Consider the following 21900-nt stretch of genomic DNA (forward strand, 5'->3'; position numbering starts at 1 on the left):
TATCAAGAGTGAGACAAATTGTACTGTGCTGCATATTATGGTGTAGTACTACTAATTGCTTAACTTGATAAATGTCTTCTGATAGGTTATATAGTTAATGAACAGAGATGTTAATTGTTCTTATCTGAAATAGCTACATTTGCAGGGGTGTTCTCTGGAGCCATGGATGTCTTCTAACAGAGATTTATTTCAAACCCTCCATTGTTTTCAGCAGTTTCAGAGTTCATTACTCTTTGGTGTGCCAACTGAATAGTCTCCACCCCCAGCAAAGTTTTGAGGGCAATCAACTCTTCCTACATGTTATTCATCAGAACTGATTCCTATTTGGGTATGGAGAGCTTACATGTAATACAGTATGTTTGTCATCCTGGGTTACAGGAGCATGGCCTGTCCTTAGAAGCAGCAGAAGGGCAGGGGTCTGGAACAGCCCTGTTGCCCTCCACCATCTGGAGTACTTAATTGGGAAAATCATTCTTCATGGTTGTGGTGTTGGTGGGAGTTGTCAGTCTAAATATGTTTTAATGCAAATAGCCCTCTGTGTTTGTAGAATTCATCTTTTCTAGATGCTTATGCAGCTGAAGATTTAGTGCAGTATTCTATGAGTAAGTGCATACAAGGCTCATATTAACAACGGACGTCATGTTTATTCTTTTTCCCTTTTAGAATTTCCCATGGAAACAAGTGGGCAGATTTTTTGCATTATTGAATAGTCTGCTGCTGCTGACTTTTCCCAGAAACACTAAGGGAGAACTAACCTTACGTGTGAGCCTGCATGTTCCCCAGTTTTGGGAGCACTGGATTCCCCTATGATTTGATTTATAGCAGATTTTGGTGTGTGGCTATTCTGGTACAAAATTGTTTCAAAGCTGGATGATTAATAAGTCTTTATGGAACTGAAAAAAAAAGACCCAAGTTCTCACTGAGGTTGAAACATACCTGATTTCCCAACAGAGAAGTTAGCAGTTTCATTAGGAGGCTAGAGGCTAATGTGAAGAGAAAAATGTTGCCTTGACTGAAGGTTTTTGTTTGCTGTAATAATTTTAATTTCTGAATCTCTTGCAGTTTTTCAGTACGTGTTCCACAGCAAGCAGACAGAAGGTAAAACTGTAAATCTGTGAGCTGACATGTGAAGAGTCTCTGGCCAAAGTCTCCAAAGTCAGAATTAATTCTGCAGAGTGAAAGAGCAAAGTGCATTATCTTGCTTTGTTTGATAGATCTCTGACTTTGGTGAGAAATTTAAATCTCCTTTCAAAAATGACAGCTATAAAAATAAGAATTATTGTTTTGTCATGCAAAGACATTTTCAACTGAACTTGAGGCATTACTGCTCAGAGATGCTGTGGCTTTAGTCTGTCTCATAGAAATAATTAGACTGAACTATTCAGATCCTCACTGTTTGCTCCCTTCCCTGTGACATGCTGCCCTCTAAGTTGTGTTCACAGACTAGTTTCTGTTTCACCTTAGAAATGGGACTGAAGGGGCTCAAAAGTAATCTGAGCACTGCTGGATGTGTTCCCTGATCTGCCTGACACCACAGCCAAATACTAGTATGGGCAAAGTGGGTAGATGGAGATGGGAATGATGCTTAAGACTAGTATTGATGCCAGATGCTTCATGGTGGTCCACTGAGGATCTGTCTTACTTGAGGTATTTTTAAATCTCTGAATCCACTTTTCTGGTGTGTTGTTCTAACGTGAGTTTCCCATGGAGCAACCTGGGGTTGACAATGAATCTTCTGGGGGTGTGTGCAAGCAAGACCTACTGGAACATGAGAACATGCAACACTTGCACTGCTTATTTTTTACCACAATGATTCACCATGATTGACGTTTGCATACCTGAATGTCAAAATAGCCTGTGTTTTAAGAGGAACCAGTGACTCAGGCTGTGGTTTTACCTCGGGCCATTTCCTGATAAACAGCTGAGCTGTGCTTGGTCTTGAGAAAACACAACTGGGGAACCACCACTCTGTCCTCTCATCTGTGTGTGTGCAGGGATTAAGGAAAGGACTCCTTTGTGTGGGGTTGACCTTTACCTCATTAGTGCCATGGGCTCTTTGTGAGGAGCACCATAGCCTTGTGAGATTCAGGAAGCCTCGGGTCTAGTGCAGCTCTGTTTCAGTGCTTTGTCAGAGCGTTTCTGCACAGCTCTCATGTGGGAGTATAATCTCCAGTGTTTGACAGCATCTAGAAGCACAATTTCAAGGAGCTCTACACAGTGATAAATCACTTTTCTTTAGACTCTTGGTTGTAAAACAGAGGTGAAGCTGCCTCTGGTGTAGCTGGTGTTTTCAGAATTGAAAATGTTTCACCTCCCAGAATACGGTGTTGCTAATGAAAGCAGAAACAATGCATGTGACATTGCTTAGAGGGATTAAAGCAGAGCTGGGCTATACTTTTTTTTGAGTGAGATGGCAAACAACTGCAGTAAAGCTTTGTCTGGGATGTGGCTAGACATAAGGCCTAGATGTGAGGTCACAGAAGTGCTATATAGACTACCTCATTGTCATAACACTTTCCTTTGGAGAGAATAACCATGTATGTAATTCCACAATATGGTTTAGGTAGTCTTCCCATCCTTTGCAAACTGCAGAACTTGATGTTCCTCCCTCCTACCTAACGAAAAGGACTGCTGTCCTGTGAGAAGAGGTTTATGCCTGGGATGAAACTGCTTGTGGATGGCTACAGAGCTGTGACTGAAGGGGATCAGTTGCCTTTAATGCTCTTTAAATGGATAGTTTAAGGTATAGAAGCTTCTCTTGGGAACTGATTCTGTGAGAATTCTTCAAATCTTCTTTGAAGTTAATGGAAGGTATTAAGGGCAGTCAGCACCTTCTTAAGAGAAATTTGAATTGCTTTGATTAACTTCATTTTGTATTTGCCTCAGCTAGTTCTGGTTTTCTTCCTTCTCCAGTCTTTCAGAGCATGTTTTTGATAACTTTGCCTCCTGAGCATACTAGATTTTATGCTGGCTGTTTTCATCTTTTTTCCCTGAGTGTTGTAATGCTGATTACTGAAGGATCTTGGGCCTTTGGCTTCCTGTTGAACGAGATAATTACTCTCCACTAGGCAATGTGTGACGTATAGCATCAGTGTTAAGCCACTGGGATTTCAGTCACCAGAGTAGAACAATATTGTGGGTAAATGAATAAGCAGAAGTTTATCAGACTTCCAGCCCCACAAGGGTTTTGTTAAGGAGACAACGGAGGTTGTTTTCAATGAGGACTAATGTAAAACAAACACTGCCACAGCAAAAGTTAGTTGAGAAGACACTAAGAGCTCAATCCCATCTTCTTGCCACATTTTCCTTCCTGGAGAGACAGCTGATTTGCTGTAGCAGCAAAGGTGGAGGACAGAGCCATCACTGCGCTTTGGCAGATGACGTTTGTGGCCTCATGAACATGTATGAAGCCTATAACTTCAAAGTGCAGTTTCCAGCTGCACCACCTACTTAACTTATGGAAGAATGTTGTACCAATTAGAAGCAGAGATGTTCCAAATGCAATTTGCTTATTTCACACTCACCCCCAGGAATCCTGTGTTGTGATTTTAAGAGTTGGCCTTGTTTGACCCTGAAATAGATGTGGTTTCTCCCTTGCCTTCTTTATTTCAAGACTGTCAGTTAAAAATAACTTATGTATTGGGCTCAGTGGGAGTAAGTTTGAGAAGTTTAAGCTAGATGTAAACCAGTAAAGCAAGAAAATTAATTCATAAACATAGTGAGCTCTATTCTCTTGCAAGACATGGCCAACCCAAGGGTTTATCCACGTGGTGGGATTAATCATTTCTGTATGAAAATAGTTTCTCTGCCATAGCAATACTGATTAGTTTGCTCACACTGTAGCCAAGTAAAATAAATAACATCTTGGAGGATCTCTGTTACTCAAATGACTTAACATGAAGACTTGCATCAAGTACAGTCTATTATATCACAGCTATAGCTCTGTGTATTTACTTGTGTTAAGAACATAATTTCCTGTCTGCTTGCTTTATATACATTTATACTTCAGCTTACCTCAGAAATAATTTTATTTCTGTAATGCCTAAGAATTCTGGGGATACTAATAAGGAGTTTCATGTTTGTTTCCTTGCTGCTATCAATTTATGTTGTACTTGTAATTGCAAAGCAGAGTTACTTATTTATGTTTTAATTGTGACTTTCACTTTAAACTGAGCTTCAGTAGCCTGTGGAGCAAACCAGCACTTACGTATACGCTGAGTAGGTTGGTTGCTCTGCTTTTGCTTGAGTCTGAAAACTCAGCGCTGGATCTTTGGAGCCCCAAGAGCCATTGTCAGATGTAGCAGTGTAGATTCTGATGATGTGCCTGATTAACTTTGCAGCCAGTGAGAAGAAGAATGCATGGAATAAAACTCCCTTAATGTAGCACACTGCTGTTGTGGATGGGTGATTAAGACACTTCATGTGTGGACAGTATGTGCATGGCCAGACTCTTTCATAGCTCAGTTCAACCTTGGACTAGGTTCCATTGATTTGGGGCCTAGAACAAATGCAGTTTGATGTTTTCGTGTTCCAGGCACCTAGGCCTGGTCTGGTTTTGTTTCAGTGTGAGTGATCTTAACACTTGAGTGGCTTGGATGAAGGTAGCTGGATGAATCTCTCTGTTGAACAACCTGTATAGGAATTTAGATTTTTTTCAACAACCAAGAGTTATTTTGAAATTGTAAAACTTCTGATGACTAAGTAAACATGTTTTTTTCCATCTTTGTTTTCTTGCAGCCAACTGGGTACATGGAAAACTCCATTTCCTACAGTGCTATTGAAGATGTTCAACTGCTCTCCTGGGAGAATGCCCCTAAGTACTGTTTACAGCTCACGATCCCAGGGGGTACTGTCTTACTGCAGGTACAGTAAACACAGAATTACAATTTTCTTTCTCTTTTACTGGGAATCTCCCTTAACTTCTGTTTGCTATTTATGAAATCATAATTAGATGGACTCAGAAATGTGTTCATTACCTTTTCTGTCAAATTACCTAACAACCACAAAATTTGCACAGGGTGGTAGCTCTGAAACTCTTCCTGTTGTCTGGCAGTCAGAATGGAAATTTTGGGCCGCAGTGATTAAATCTTCTTGCTGATTTTGTGCCTCAAAATAGTGTTCTGTGGAAAGGCACATTGGTGTGGACCTGGTGCAATTGCATTTTCACAGCTAGTCCAATTCCTGCATGAAAGAAGTTAAAACTGACATCCCTCAGTTCATACAGGAATCCCATAATTTGCACCAGAACTGACAGGTATCTTCTTTTTATAAAAGATATTAGATCTTCACTGGAAGATACCAGTGTGTTTGTGTGGAGATTACATATGGTAGTTCTCTAAGCATTGTTTTCAAACAGGAGACACTGTGTTTACATTATTCCAGATTTCCTCATCCAGTTGTGAGAATTTGTAGGACTCAGTAAGTTGCAAGTTGTAGTGACAGAAAACACTCCATAGCACCGAGCTGTGGAACTGCTTTAGAACAGGAAAAGAAAAGCAATTGAAACCCTAGCTGCTTTGTCCTCCTGAATGTTGAACAGCCATAACTTAAAATGACTGAATTCAGTCCATCTTAACTCTTACTGTAGTTTTCAATATTGTTTCAAAGACAATTTGTTACTTGTTACCTTTTGGGAATTCACTTTTTCCATTGAATATACAGCCGTGGCTGCTGTGTTTATGTGTTTCCTGCAGGAAGGACTGTAGACAGACCAGGTGAGCAGTTCCTGCAGAAAATGTGAAGAAGAGATCAGTTTAAACTGTGGATAACTCATGAAAAAATTTAAAAGCCTAATGTGGTGGGTTGAAGTTCCCCCCAGCATTAACTTTGCCAGACCAACTCAGTTAGAAGCAAATGAAGCTGCTTCTTTTTTTTCCTTGGAAGAAGTATGAACAGCTTCAAAGAGCTGATCATAACAGAGCTTGTGTATTTGGGTGTGTAGACACCTACACTTACTTTAACTATATATCACTTTTGTATAAAATGTAGTCCAGCAGACAAAAAGATGGGAACGTACTGAATGAGACAATAATGACCCTGTCTGCTGCATCATTTGCCCAAGAAAATCACAGTACACAGTACACTGATCCATGGTGCACAGTTCAGCATTTCATCATTTTGTGGTGCTGAATGGTTTGCTGAAGCTCCTGTCAGGCCACAGAACGTGTGACACCATCTGTATCCAGGGAGGATTTAGTTAAAGCTCTTCTGAAATGGCTTTACCTGCAGATCATGAGAAAACTGACCCAAGTGATATCATTGAGTAACCCAAGGCTGGGTGCCAAGCTGGTCCATGTTTTCTGTACTATAGACTTAGATAGAGGTGTCGAACAACAAACTTGACTCTGAGTTGGGAAGCCGCCATGACTAACACCAGGTTGTGCTAACGCTAGGTCCGGCTCTCCCTTGCCTTCCTCTCAGACAAGCTGAGGGGTCTGTCCATATGCAGAGCTGTTTACCAGCAGCCCTTCATGTGGTTTCTTTGCTTGGGGTTTGGGGTGACTTTGGAATGTCATAAAAATATCATGGGGGTTTGATGATTTTCAGCATAGGAAAGACACTTTTATTCTGAAATGGTTTGAAGTGGACATGGAAAAATTCATGACCACACAGCCTTCATGGAGTATATTTCTGGCGCTCACTTTCATTTACTTCACTGGTGGCATCCTGGGGTTTTGCAGCCCTGCAATAGGGGGCTGCAGCCATTCCCCCATTTTAATCTGAAAATGGTGCAGCTAAGTTAGTTTGGAATGGCCTGAGAACATCTAGCTTTGTGCACTTTCCTGGTGCATAGGTGACATTGGTGTGCCTTTTCACATGCCCTTGGAGTACAGGCGTGTGTCCCATTGCATATGTAGCTGCCTCTGCTTGGTGCCTAGGCAATTTCTGTGGCTCAAAATTGACTTAGAAATTTTAGGTGTTACCTAAAATCTAAGTCCTGTTTCTGTGGTTTGAAAAGCTTCTACTGTGCGTGACATTGGGGAAGGCAGGAAGACAAGCCATGGTTTCCCAACAGCTAGCTTAGGGTCCTTATTATTGGCAAAATCTTCCTTACCTAATCTGTTAATTGAACTAATTAGAAAGAAACTTGATTGTGAAGCTGGATGACTTGGATTTTTTTTTTTTTTTTTCTTGTGGTAATTTTGACTCTTCAAAAATTTCCTTAGTAGTGGTAACATTTATGTTTATATCTGTTTCAACAACTAGAATAGTTACACCTGCCTTTCCAAATTCTGTTTCTAAGTCTTTATTCTGCGGTTTATGGTAGCTCCCTTAACTGGCCTGCTTAATAGGAAACAAGATAAAGTCTGAACCTACAGCTCCCTGCTGAGTTTAAAGGAAATTGGTAGGGCATGCAGACTTTAATCTGGAGCTGCCTGCCATTTGTTTCTTCAACCCAAACCCAGCAAACCAAACAGATAAATAACAACATTTGTGGTTAAGTAGCATCTTAGGGTGGACACTTTGCTATTTTCTTCTAAAAGATCAGTGTCTTTATGTAACCTCTCAGGAGCTGATAAAGAAGTGGAGTGAGCTGGGCTTCTGTTATGTTTACTGCCGGCTGGCTGTGCAGACAGGATCAGATTACGTTATAACTCTATGGGAATTTCAACATAATTGAAAATACAAACTTTAAAAATATTTTTAGCATGACTTGGTCCTTGGTAGTGTCTCAATTCATCAAATGTGGTTAGATTGGAGGGTGTGTAAAAATAGATTTCCCTTATAGAGTTGTAACGTGTAGTCACAAAGCCAAAACAGTGCTAAAAGTTGTGTTCAGTGTACTTAAGAAATCAAGATGCAAAAACTGGAGTTGTCAAGTAGTAGAGTTCAGCAGAATTTCTTTAGAATGTGTGACAAAGAATCTAAGTATCCAAAAGACACAGTCCAGTGGGGTGTTGGGAAATGGAGATGCTGAGAAATTAGCCCTTGCATACCTCAGTTTTATTTCCAGATTTCTGAGAGACTTCAACACATTTATGGGAAGTTGGGACGCCTGATCATCTATAAAATCACTCTGCCCTGCTAGCCTGAGCAGCAGTGTGCTCTGATGTAATGTCCAAATCTAGTATCAGGAAGTGTATAATAGTGGAACGAGTCAAACTAGTCCAAAACATGTTCCCAGTGCTGGCTCTTCTGAAGCCTGCTTTTGGTGAAATCAGTTTTTCTGTGAAGACTCGATCTACAGGAGATTGATACTTGTATAGGAATGCTTACATGAAGTGTTTCGACTACCCCCTGCCCCCAGTTGATATAATGTCAATTGTATGTTTTGACGCATGTCTTTGCACATGCTGGATTGTAAATTCTTTAATACTGTGGAAATTTATTGACATGGTTTGACATAAAATGAACCATTTTAGTAGTTCTGAATCCTAGGATTTCCTGATTTTCCCTCTCCCTCCCCCCCACTTTGTGGAAAAATCTAAAATTTCTGCTTTGCTGATTTGAAGCAGAAGCAAATTTTGGACAACTGTTGTTTGCCTCAGATGGAAATTAATTTCCAACAATGCTTGTGGGAGGATGCCAGCTTGTGGTGTCAGAGCATCCTTCATGTATTTCTCTGTGTTAGGCATGACAGATGCCACAAGAGAGTCCGAGTCCATGTTGAAGTTCTCATCCCCCCTGTCTGCTGTCACCAAGGTCTATTTCTGGCTCATTACTACATAGTAATGAGTCAGGGAAAGAAAAGTGCCATTACCTTTCCTTATCTCATACTGCTGTCTTCTCATAGCAATACTGACCCATCCCAACCTATTTTATCACATGAAATTTGACAAGCAGTGCTGGAGGTGATGAAGGTCCTCTTAGGAAACCCCATCACTATAACAGGAGGTGTGTACCTGGGCTTCAGAGGAGGATTTGGTTCTCAAGCAGCAAACACCTTAATCTGAGCTGGGATCACGTTGAAAAGTCATCTTTGTGCATGTGCTTCCCACTCAGTGTTAGCTGTTTAAGCACAACTGTCTGAGCACTGGTGTGTTTCACTGCCCAGCATTTGGGGATCCTGGTCAGCCCTTATGGACATGGACAGTCTTTTTCTCCTGCCAAATGATGTGGTCTGTGGTCCTTCTGATGAGGAGCAATCAACTGTCAATAGATTTTTTTTTTTCATTCCTACAATTGGGGTAGCAGGTGTGAAAGAAGGTGTTGCTGAAGCTGGCTGGGACGTAACAAGCTCTTCAGGCCAGGAAATGGGAGCTAAATTTAGCCTTTGAAGAAGTGTGAGCTCTTCAGTATCAGTAATATTAAGGCCTCCTTGAGCTGGCCTAAACTTCTGTTCTCCTGCTTTGCCTTTCTAAGCACAATGTGTGATTTTGATACTGTGTGGATGATTGTGAAAAGGATGCTGCTATTGGTAGTGAAATCACAGGAATAACCTTTTGAAAGAAATTGGAAACAACTTAGTGTGTAATTTCACAAGCTCCTTAGTACAGAATGTAGGAAGATTCCCAGGAAAAAGGCTTTGATATTTCAGTCAGGACAGTGCTGCTTGCTTTCCAGTGGTGCCCTTTCTTTTGAATGGGTCCTAAAAGCCTTAATGCTGCCACTTCCATCCCTATCGCTAGTGTTGTTTTATTCATTTCTTGGCAATCAAGTGTAGTGAGAAGGAAAAACAAACAGAGCAGGAAGCCTTGACAAGCACAACAGTCACACTTTCAGCTCTGTGTTTGAGCACACTGTTTTTGCCAGGGAGTCCCCACAGTAAATGTTTCCACTGGATTTTTTAGTAACACTTAATTTCAGTCTCCTTGGAGAACCTGGCTTTTGTTTTAAGTGCAAATCCAGCTGGTGTTGCCAGTGTGGAGAGGTCATGCAAGGACCAGAATCCAGCAGGGATGGGGAATATTTTCAGGAGGATGGCATTTCTAGCAATTACCGGCAACTCTCTGTACCTTAAGCCGTAGGATTTGCAGATGGCACTTGCAGGCCTGCCTGTGTCGTGCAGGTGCAGTGCTGGGACTGAAGGTTTTGTACAGTCTGCATGAGGCAGCAGTGTGTGTGCTGTGGATCTTTGACTTTCTGCACCCATGAGCTACTCTGTTCCACTTTTACTGTGGCTGTTAATAAATTGATGCAGAGAAGCCTGCATTATTTTATGAGTTCCAGTAATGAGTATCAACTGGAGTAAAGCATCACAAAACCCCATCCTGCTGACCAGAGAGAAGCAAAGGAGAGAGAGAGAGAGAGAGAGAGAGAACAAACCCCAAAGAGTTAAAACCAGAATCTGGATCATCTCACTTATTGCCACATCTTTTCATATGGCTAAATCCTTTAGAGGTTATACATGAAGCATGGTGTTGTAAGGAAAAATCTGGAAGCTTATTGCTAGGTGGACCAGCCTGTTCTTGTTTTCTTCTGAGTAACACACATGACAGTAATAAGGGATGCTGCAGTGCTACTTAACGTTAAAGAAACCCAGTAGCATGGCACGTGTGGTGGAAATGACAAATACTCTGCTGGTGACTGTTGCTACGGACCTACTGGTGTCAGTGGAGCTGTGACTATTTTATACTGGCTGAAGGTCTTCAGCATCATTTCTGGAGTGGTTGGTTTCTTGCAGAGTTTCAGGTATTCTGTTTCTCAACAGCACGCAGGTTCTGATTTTGTCGTCTCGTCTCAGTGGAAGTTATTCCAGGGGCGGTAACATTGGCACAAAACATGTGTTTGAATTTCCTATTTTTGTGAACTAAAGCAAAACCTGCTTTTAAAAAAGTGTGCTGCTTTTTGATGAAGAACTGTATTCTTACCCATTGACTAAGAAATGAAGTCATTTGAGTGCAGAGAAAAATACTAACCTGATTGAGCAGAGATGTAAATTTACTCGTGTTGGCCAAAACTCTACATGTACAGGCATTTAATCTCTTGCACAGTTTTCCTCCTATGAGCAGTCTTTTGGAAGATGAAGAAGCTAATCCTGTCAGCAAAGTTGGTACTGCAGCTGATTCCAGGTGGCTTTTCCTCTCTAGACTGACACCCCAAAAATTAGAATGTACAATCTTTCAGAACACAGTTCCAGGATCAGCTCATATTATATACAGGAAGCATTTTGAATGTAGATGCTTTTCCTTCTCATTGGAATAATAATAATAAATGAGCTTCAAGTAGTTTGAGTCTTCTTGCACCTTCCGAGAGTGTTTCTGCCACATTTTCCTGTTTTCTAAAGTACATCTCTCCTGTGTTGTGGTTGTGCATAAACAACCGGAGGCCTTGATTGTGCAAGAAGCTCCAATCAGTTGGATCATGTGCCAGCCACAACCCTGCTAAGGCCGTTGCATTTGACAACAAAATTCTTAGCAGAACTGAGGCCTAAACATGCCAAACCCACAGGGGGCTCAAAGTCTTATTTTACATAGACAAGTTATAAAATCTCCATTATCCTTCATTCCTATCTCTTGGCTATTTGTAACAATGGCAGGCACAATGCTTCCAGGTTGATTCTTTTGAGTTGGAAAGGTAACTGGAAGATTAGTGGTGCAGACCTGGACCCACTGTGTGGGCAGGGCTGAGGGTAAGGGAAAACTTTCCTTGTGTGGTTAGAATGCCTAAGGAAAGCCTGTTTTAAAGACTTGTGTCTCATTTTCTCCTCTTTATTGTACCCTGGAGCTGAATAAATACAGTAGGTTATGCCCTCAGCTGAAATGAAAAAATGTAGGTGTGAGTTTCTGCTAAGTGATGACTTCAGCATTGAAGTGCTGGGAACACACATCAGATAAACTCTGCCTGTGCAGCCCCTGTAAATGAATTCTAGTTCCCTCCACTGCTTGACAATTTGGTGTTTATTGCTCCTAACTTCAGAAAGCTTTTTGCAGAATAGAATAGAATAGACCAGGTTGGAAGAGACCTTCAAGATCATCGTGTCCGACCTATCAACCAATCCAACCCACCTAATCAATTAAACCATGGCACCAAGCACCCCATCAAGTCTCCTGAACACCTCCAATGATGGTGACTCCACCACCTCCCCGGGCAGCCCATTCCAATGGCCAATCACTCTCTCTGTATAGAACTTCTTCCTAACATCCAGCCTAAACCTCCCCTGGTGCAGCCTGAGACTGTGTCCTCTTGTTCTGGTGCTGGCTGCCTGGCTACTTGCATGCTTAAGTAAGTCAGTATGTGCAAAGTCTGGATGAGCACTGACAAGGGCCTGATGGCTCTTCTGTCATCCTGGTATGTTATAAAGCTCTCAGTTCTTTTGGTAAGAAAGAAATATCCCCCTGTAGTCCCTTTGTTAGTGTGAGCCTTATAAAGAGAAGGGAGGGCAAGCTCTTCATTGTCCCCTGCAAAAGATCCAGCATTTCCTGCACATTGCTGTGGTTTTGCAGCTTGCTGGAGGCAGGCAGGCAGGCGGAAGGGTGCGCTGGGAGGATTAGTCTTTGCTGCCTGGGGAAGTGGGGAATGCTGGTGTCACACAGCTTCATCCAGATAACAGTAGCTGGGTTAAATGCATACAGTCTGTCTGTGTTGAATGCTGTGGAAAGAGAGCTGGTGAAATGACCACTGACTTTCCAAGTTCCTCTTGCTGTTGAGCCTTCATCATTAGCAGAAGTGTGGGGAATCCCTACAGGTCTGTTTTTCCACTTTTTATGTGTGCCCTGACTTCTTCATTTTCTTTGGGAGTGGTCTGGAACAGCAGCCTGAGCTTTGAGGGTTTCTATTTTTAGAGTGGTTCAAGCTCCTAACCTATATCCAGACACAAGTTTTCTTCACCACTTCTTCACCAGCCACTTGTGTAGCTGGTGCTTAGTTCCACGCTTGGAACCTGGTCACTTTGCCAGTTTTACTTTTTAAATGCTTTTTGTATATTGCTGCTGTTAAGTTAAACAAGTATTTCCTCTGCTGGCTTTGGTTTTGCTTTTTATAGCATTATTGTTTGTTTTCTTCTTCAGTATTTGCAGTCCACTTTTGTCTCTACATCTGCCTGATGCTGTTGTCTTCAGTAATAGTTTCTGCCATGCAGGTTATGTAAGGCTTCAGTCAGCTGTGCATTCTGTCCACGCATAGTGTCTCCTAATTATTCATCATGGTTTTTTAGGGGTTGGACATGATGATCTTGGAGGTCTCTTCCAACCTGGTTGGTTTTTTGTTACTATTATTATTATTATTAGTAGTAGTAGTAGTAGCAGCAGCTCCGGACACCCCCAAAATAGGGGAATCGCACAGACAGGGGTTGGAAGGGACCTCTGGAGATCATCCAGTCCAACCCCCCTGCCAGAGCAGGCTCACCTAGAGCAGGTTGCACAGAACAGCACCCAGGCAGTTTTTGAATGACACCAGAGAAAAAAATTTAAAAGTTCTCAACAGCTCCCATTTAAAATCTTAGTGTTTGCTCTTACTTCAGACTTCGGTCACTTGGTTCAGGTCATGTAATGGTCAAACCAGGGCCTAAATCAGGTTGACATTTTGCCTGTTTGAGAGAAGTACTTCATCTCCCTATAACATTTTGGATTTTATTAGTTTAAGTAACAATGTTTTAGTTTCCATAGCTCCCAGGTACTCAGTCTGTGTATGTTTAAAGGAATTAAGGGATGTGTCTCTTGCAGTATTATTGATGCTATGCCTTAGTGTACATGCTGAAGCCTAAAAACAATTCAGTTTTACTTATTCTGTAGATGACTTTGATGCTAGCATTTTTTGCCTAAAAAAAGGGAAAAAAGTTCAACTTTGAATGCTTCAAATAAATCTGGTGGGTTTCTAAAGCATTTTGTCTGGGTAAAGATAAATAGGCATATGTACTTCACGCCTCTTTTATTATGTTAAAAAGGTTTGTCAAGCTTTTTGTGACTTTTTTTTAACCTTTTTATTATATTGAAATAGAAAATAAAGTATCTTGAATTGAAATTCAGTTCTGTAACCTACATAGATGAAAGGTCTATTTTATGTGTTATGAAGCACACATATACATTAAATACTGTGTAAATGAAGAAAACAATTAAATATTGGCAAACAAAATGACCCTGAAGACCTGAACTCCAATGTTTGTACAATTTTCATTGTGTGCAAAGAAAAGAAAAAGGTTTATGCTTTTGTGTCCATCTGTGACAAATTCATATGCTGATATGGAGAGTTGGGGTTTTTAGAGTGATTGCCCATTGGAATGGGCTGCCCGGGGAGGTGGTGGAGTCACCATCACTGGAGGTGTTCAGGAGGAGACTTGATGGGGTGCTTGGTGCCATGGTTTAGTTGTTTAGGTGGGTTGGATTGGTTGATAGGTTGGATGCGATGATCTTGAAGGTCTCTTCCAACCTGGTCTATTCTATTCTATTCTATTCTATTCTATTCTATTCTATTCTATTCTATTCTATTCTATTCTATAAACACTGTGGGCAGCTATGATTCTCTGATAGATTTATTCTGCTTTATTGCTTGGAGAGCTACTGGAGAAGCAATCAATTCTTATTAGTATAAAGTAATATATAGTACATATATAAAAGAGCTTTACTTCGTTTCGTTCAGATAAATCAGTCCCCATTTATCTCCCTGAGACATCACTATCTGACCTTGAGATTAAACGTGGTTTTGGTAACCATGCAGTGTTTAAACTTCTAGTATTCTTGCCATTATCAGTGAACAGAACCAGCATCAGGAAATTAAATTCATTCTGTGGTGTGAGTTTTGAACATTGACCTGCCAAGGTCTTGGGGAGTGAAATTTGTTGAATGATGCTTGTATTTGGAAGAAGTACTTGGCTTTCAGCTGGTGCAGAACCTCACTTTTTTGTTGTTGTTGTTGTTGTTTGGGAGATGGATTTGTAGGCTATGCTGAAATTTCACTGATTGTGTAAAGCGATTTAAGTGAGAATTGCCCAGCGGCAGCGATGCGATAGAAGCGGAGAAGCCAAAGGGCATCTCTACCCACTCAAATACTTCAAACCGATGTCACCTTGTTAAGGCATGCATATTTACGTCACTCTAGATGCTTTTATATTTTTTGATACGGAGCCTTTTGACCTTTGGGAGCGTTGAACTATTCCTTCATTGGCTACGAACCTGGCTTCACACTGAGAGTTTCTGGCAGCTGTGCTTAATACTGACAAAAAGGAGGGATCGCTGGCAGTGATTATTGCAACATCTATGCCGTTGCTGCAAACAGCCTGTGCGTGTATCTGCACGTCTGTGTGTGTTGTGCTTTTCACTCTTGTTTTAATATTGCTGAAAGAGCTGAGATGTTGCTTGAATTGCTTTGGGGCCAGCAGAGAAACGGGACAAGAAGGGAAATTAGAGTATGGAAAAACCCACCCCTCCTCGTAAAATGTCAACCCATCTTCTTACTCTCTTCTTGATTATTTATAGCAGAGGCAAATGTTCTACAGATATCAAAGGTCTGACCAAGACCTGATTGAAATCAGGGCAGGTTTTTCACAGCGTTTGGGTTGGACATGTTTTCACACAGGTTTATGTTCTGTAAGGTTTTGGCTTAGTATTTTACAGCAATGTCTTTGTGTCACTGGTTGCTGTGGAAATAAACTGGTTATAATGTAAAGTTGTAGGTTTGAGGAAAGAATTTCCCTTACTTTGGTGAGACTAGGGATGAAGTTAGCTGGAGTTATAAAGTTCAGAAGTTCATGAGTGCAGCCTGATTGGGTTTAGGGCATGCATGGGTGATGCGCTTAGTTTTGACTGAGTGATCTAAAACACAGGTAGAAACTAATGATTCTGTAACTCTTGTTTGTTGCAGGCTGCAAACAGTTACCTGAGGGATCAGTGGTTCCATTCTTTGCAGTGGAAGGTAAGTTCTGCACTTCACTGTCTTCCTTGTCTGCCTCTTTTTTTATCATTTCCTGTTCCATCATTGTAGGAGCCCTGAATGGATAAAGTCTTTCTCTTCCAGAAAACCTAAATCAGAGCATGTATGCAGTTTCAACTTGTTCATATCGTGAAATGGACAAATGAACTCATTTCATGGCTGTGTGTGATTGATTTAAAATGGTAAATAGTCAGTAAATTCACTTTTAAAAGAGAGCAGAGAGTGGATGGTTTTGGTTTTAGCTTTATACTCAGAAGAGGTGTTGCAAAATGACAACAGCCTAATCATATCCTCTGGAGTCTTGGGATACTTGGGGTTGTTTGTTTGGTTGGTTTTTCTCTTTTTTGAGAAAGTTATTGTAAGCATCATCAATTTGTGTTTATGCTTTAGGATAATTGGAATGTAAAGGTAGTTTGCATTTGAGAGGTCTCCAGCCCTTTCTCATTTTCAGTGTGGACAGTTGACTGATTGCCCCAAGTAAAGGAAGTGGATCACAGTGACAACATTGTCTCTCAAAAGCAGCACATTCCTCATTGAGAACTGTAGCTTGCTGACCTTTGGATGGAATCTGTATGGATCTTTGATGCAGCTGGAAACAAGTTTTGGCCAGATGCTGAGTATGGTTGTTCCCTCTTGCCTTGTGGTGGGAAACACAAGTAGTAGGTTTTTCAGCTCAGGACTTGTCTTCAGCAGGGTTTCAGTGAAGTCAGCCAGGTTGACTGTGTTGCTTATCGAGATTCCAGCCTGCTGGCAGCAACCACATGTGAAAATATAAGGAAGTCCCTCCCACCAAACTGGGTTTGTTGTAGGTGTATTTGATAGTTGCAAAATAGTTGTGTGGCAAAAACTACAGTACTGGTGGCTTTGTATAGTGATCGGTGCCTGGCACAATCTTACTTGGAGTGGATCCAGGTTCTTATCAGTAGGAGCCAAGTGTTGAGATCTCCTTTTCCAGACCACTGGCATAGTCTCCAGCCTGTTACTCTGATTGCCCAAATGAGTGTGGGACAGTGGTGCTGATAGCAGAAGGCTAGGTTGTGGTGTGGCACTTTAATTTGGCCTCTTGACAGTATCATTAGCACAATGCCTACCCAGTCTAGCTTTCTTTGCAGCTCCTGAGGATAACAAAGAGCTTAAAGCATGCAGAGACAGTATCTCCACATGGCTGTTATTTTCCCACCTGCTTGTGCAGACAAGGATAATCAGAGAAAGCATGGACAGAAATGAAGATGGAATTTCTTTTTCCGCCTTGCCCCCAGGTAGAATGTGCTCGGGGCTTGTGTCCACTCTTGCAATGAGGAGAAAATCAAGGTTGGAGGTGGCTACTCTGTTAAAAAAAAAAACAGTAAAGAGTGGTAAAGATGCAACCTGGCTCCACCACCACCCACCCCATCAATTAAATGATAAAAAAATTACCCTAGACAGAATGACCTGGCTTGCTCACATGCCTTTCTTTCGGTCATGGAGAGGGAGCTTTGCTCTGTGGGAGTTGTTTTTAAAGGAGTATTTCTTAAACTTTCCAGTGCTTCTGAACAAGACTCTCATTTTGGGAAACTCTGAGTAATATAACTTGTTGCAAAGTAGAATTTATTTTTGCTTCCTTGCCTCTCTCCCCACCCCCATTAAGTTAGTTTCTGAAAAACAAGTGAAACATTATCTTGATTTGAAAGACCTTCCCTTTACCAAGAATAGCAAGTAGCATTTTCCCACAAGAACAGTGACAGGGTTTAGTCACTGCCCAGGTACTTTACACTAACAAATTCCTCTTTGCTAAAAGGAGGCAGTTGTTATGGGTTTTGTTGTTTAAAAGTTCAGAGGAAGAGCACCTGATGACTCTCTGCTCTTCACTTTGATGTTTGGCATGTTTAAGTGAGATCACGACAGAACTAAGAGGCAGATAAGCAGCATATCTAGATGGAGCGTACTGGAGTGCAGTTCTGTGGTCTGCCTTAGTGAAGTTTATCACCTTACTAGCACCACAGCCTGTGACTTTAAGAGCCAAGTGCCAAGGCTCATCTCACTTCATAATTTGTATGGTTTGATGATTAAGCAGGTAGTGAGGGAACCCACAAAAAAACAGGAAACCTATTCTTCTGGAATGGGTCATTTACACAAAGCACCAGCTGGCAGAAAGATCGCCGCAGCTGTATTATAATTGGGTGGTTGTGCTGATGAATGATATATTTGTCCAGTGGTCTTGCAAATAATAGGTCAAAACATTTCTGCGGGCATGCTGAACGCAGATGCAAGCTGGTGCAGATAGCTGAAAAACATTTAACAGAGATGAGCTTGCTATTGTTTGTACTTATGTGGCTGGGAGCATTTAAGGGGTCCAGCTGAACCCAGAGCCCCGCTGTATGTGCACTGGATGTAGGTGGAGCCGGAGACCTTCACTTCAGCCTTGCCCAAACAAGGCTGGAGGAGTGTATTATACAGATGCCAAACTGATATTCTGAGAGTTTTTGGCAGTAGGGATTGCCTCCTGCCTCCTAAATTGCAATAGTGGGAGCAGAGTTGTTTTCTGTCAGTGTCGTTCTGGCTTCTTTTCCTGCGCTTGAAGCCTCGGGAGTCAGATGCTGCACGTAATATGAGCTACCTGGAAAATGGCTGGGTCCAGTGAATAGCTGTGTTATTAAATATTTGTGGAAGCTCTTTAGGCTCAGGCACATGCTGGTTGTCCTTTGGTCTTGTATGAAGGTGCTAAGGTCTGCGAGAGAGCTTTTATGTGGTGTAGTTGCAGAGATTAACATGCTGTGGGAATTCAGTTTGCCAGCCAGCAACCTGGAAATCATTTTTGTTCTAGAGGCAGACATTGAAATAAAAATCAAGAATAATTTCTTTCTGCATCTCAGAGAATAAAAGAGATGCTGCAGATAAACAGAAATAAAAGAAAACCAAACACATAATTATCCACGTTTTAGATCCAGCTCCAGGAGGTTTTATGTGTCATCCAACTAACTAGCTGTCAGGATGCTTATGCAGCTTTTTAGATGTAACTTTCTTCTTGAATACAGTGCTCATTGAAGAAAGCATGGGTGTGGGGACAGACTGTTCCTTATGTAGTGATTTTTTTCCATTTCACACTACAACTCCCCCCACCCCTGCCAGGGGTTACTCATAATTCCTCATTTAATCTGTCTATCAGTGTGTCTCTGAACTCTTGAAGGATTATTGGTCACCTCAGCCTATTTTTAGAAATCCTGATTTCCTTTGGGTTACAGCTAAGCCAAAATATCTTTGTCCAGAAAATAAACAGAACAACTTTAACAGGTGTCCAGATCCTCAAACGTAAACAAATCCCTTGTGTAAGAAATGTTCCTCTCAGCCAGGGAGGTTGGATTGAAACCATGCTATGTAATATTTGGTATGTGGAAGCTGATAAGTCATAACAGTGTATCAATAACGATAACGAGGCTTTCTGTGAATATACAGAAGGGAATAACACATGCAGCTCATTGCCCTTTATGGATCTAGGCTAGACAGAGTGGTAAGCAACCACTTCTGTAGGGGATGAATACAGATAAACTCGGCTTCTAGTAGTTTTGGGACACACACCAGTAAGCAAATGTGTACCCTTGGCATTTTGCCAGACAGTATCCATCTGCTTTGTTGCTTCTTTTTCTCTTGCTGCCTTTAGGCTAAGGACTTTGTGTGCATTTGTACAGTGTCTAGCACATAGAGGGACCATCCTAATACACCACATGCCTAAAGTATTAGTCATTAAAAGCCCCCCTTGACTGATTTAATACCATAATGCACGTGAATTATAAAAGAGACACCAGTGAGGTTTTCTCCAGGGGGTTTTAGGTCTTGTCTTACAGTACAGAGTATGGGTAGAAGTTTACATTTGTTTTGGAGAATACACCTAAAGCTTCCACACGGCATGTTGAATTTTCTAGCATGCCTGATAGTATACTCTGAGCACCATCCTCATTGTGGGATGTGGGTTGCTTGTGTTTTCTAGTTAGCTGAATGATGCAGCAATGAAACATGTCAGTTGATAGCCTTTGGGAGAATGTCCTGAACTGACACAATGCAGAAAGAACAGACCTAGGTCTGCAGTAAGACATGAAGCATGACTCAAGCTGAGCTTTGTGTGCCTCTGACCTGGATCTTCTAGAAAGGCTTGCTTATACCTTGTCTTTCCTACTGATGCTATTAGCAGTCCTTGGCTGTTGACTAATGAATAGTGCTGCTTGTTAGGGGTTTTCCCCATCAGTTGGCATAGACAGCGCAAATGTGGTAGCTGTAGAATTGTTTAGGTTAGAAGGGACCTTTGTGCATCATCCAGTGCTCTCTGAACCAACACGGTCCTCTGCTCACTCAATGTGGAGTATACATTGAAGTTATCTGAGGCTCCTGAGAGCCTGTACAGCTGAGCTGTGAAGCCCCAAACCAGCAGTTGTTTGTTTGTGATCTCAGAAGCACTGGGTGGAGGGGAGCTGCCTGTGCTAGCCCTGCCTTGCAGTCAACAGTCACGTTACCTTTGCTTTCAAATTAATTTTCTACACAGATGCTATGTTTTGATTCCCATATATTGGGAAACTGGAACAATGCTGTCATTTGGGATTTGCAAACATTTTGCATTGAATGCTGAAACAAGCAATGTTGGCTTTCATTCAAGAGCTTCAGTTTTGGAGTAATACTTCCCTGGTTCTCATAGGGAGTGTTGTATTCTGTGCCTTCAGGAAGTAGGTACTTCCATGCACGAGCAGCTTTATTAATTGCAAAGGGCTTGACTGCCATATAAGTCACCCTTAACTTGAATGCTGATATGCTCTCTGGTCTTTACCGTGTCCAGCGTGTGCATTCCTTGTTTATTAGTCCCAAACATTTTTAATACAGTAGCTGTGGGTGAGTATCAGTTTTTTGTATCTAATGGTGAAAGTTCAGGGGGAGTTATTTTTCCGTGCTTTAAGACCATATAAAATGAAGTTGAGAGAAACTGTTCTCAAACGTGTGGTAAAGCCTTCGTTGTGTAAAGCACCTTTAAGGTTTTGTCACCATGGAAATGATTAAAAATAGTGCTGATACAGGAGTGGGGTTTATATAGAATTTAAATGATGACATTAAAGAAATTGATAGCCTCAAAACTATGAGATCAGGGGGGGAAAATCACATTGGTTATGGTTAAAAGAACCCGTGTCTGTAATTTGTATTTAATCACCTGGTTTATGAGCTGGGAGAGGAAGCTCTGATACCCTGGAACAGTGTGGTAGCCTTGTGCTGTACAGCACAGTGAAGATCCTATTCAAAGAGCTCAGCAGTTCTTTGGAAGTGACAGTTCCTGGACTTCTGAGCCTCTCCTTGGTGGTTTCACAGCACACACAACTGTAATTGTCCTAGCTGCTGCTTTGCTTTCTTTAGCTGAAAACCAGAGGCATTTTCACAGAATGCAGAAGTTCCCATTTTGTGTTAGTTTGAGGTTAAACAATAGATAGTGATCATACAATTAGGCCAACTGTGGAGTTTTTCTGTCTTTGGATTTTTTCTTTTTGTGTTTGCATACAAGTCAACAGTATATTGATGGGAACCTAAGCTGTAGAATTTAGTTTTGCTTTTCAAAGCCTTAGGACTTTGATGACACAAAAGTTTTGGAGGAACAAGGTTTTTGCTTGGACAGATAAATGGCAGCCCACAAGTTTTTGGCTGATGGGTTTGCTCTTCCCAGTGATTGCACAGGTATCAGTTGTGGGAGACCATGAACAAGATTTTAAGATAGCCAGGGCCTCTTCCCTGCAGGACTTTGAGCATCCTGATAGAGTTTCAGACTCAACTTTATAATCCGTAGGGAACGGATGCAGAGTCCAAGTAGTGTTAATGGATCTGTGTTGCCAGGAAGAGAAGCTGCTACCAGTTAGAGCTTTCTGGTGGAAAACAGTGGTTCCAAAATATAGCGGTCCCTCTCATAGTTAGGTCAATGGTTACCTCTGAGATTCATTCTTCTTCTGTATTTGCAAGATAATGTGAAATGCAGCTGGAGCTCTTCATCCAGTGACGTCTCCTTGCTCTTCATGTGGTGATTGATAGCTCTGCCTGGTCTGTAGTCTGAACAGCCTTGTTGCAAATCCACTTCTTCATGACCATGTGAAGTTCAACTCTCCCATTTTCCTGCACAGGTTTGACAGTCTCAGACCATCTGTTACCAGAAGT

At 41.5% G+C, this 21900-nt stretch overlaps 1 protein-coding gene across 1 annotated transcript in view; it reads left to right on the plus strand.

The window, feature by feature from the left end:
- The window catches only part of CMIP (c-Maf inducing protein), a 136524-nt gene that overhangs the window by 68298 nt on the left and 46326 nt on the right, over positions 1 to 21900 (plus strand). Inside the window, exons 2-3 of the mRNA XM_009901142.2 lie at positions 4738 to 4863; positions 15679 to 15729. Coding sequence (XP_009899444.1) covers positions 4738 to 4863; positions 15679 to 15729 — 177 coding nt within the window. The remainder of the gene's footprint in view (positions 1 to 4737; positions 4864 to 15678; positions 15730 to 21900) is intronic.

The sequence above is a fragment of the Dryobates pubescens genome, chromosome 19, assembly GCF_014839835.1.
Source record: "Dryobates pubescens isolate bDryPub1 chromosome 19, bDryPub1.pri, whole genome shotgun sequence".
Classification (NCBI taxonomy): Eukaryota; Metazoa; Chordata; class Aves; order Piciformes; family Picidae; genus Dryobates; species Dryobates pubescens.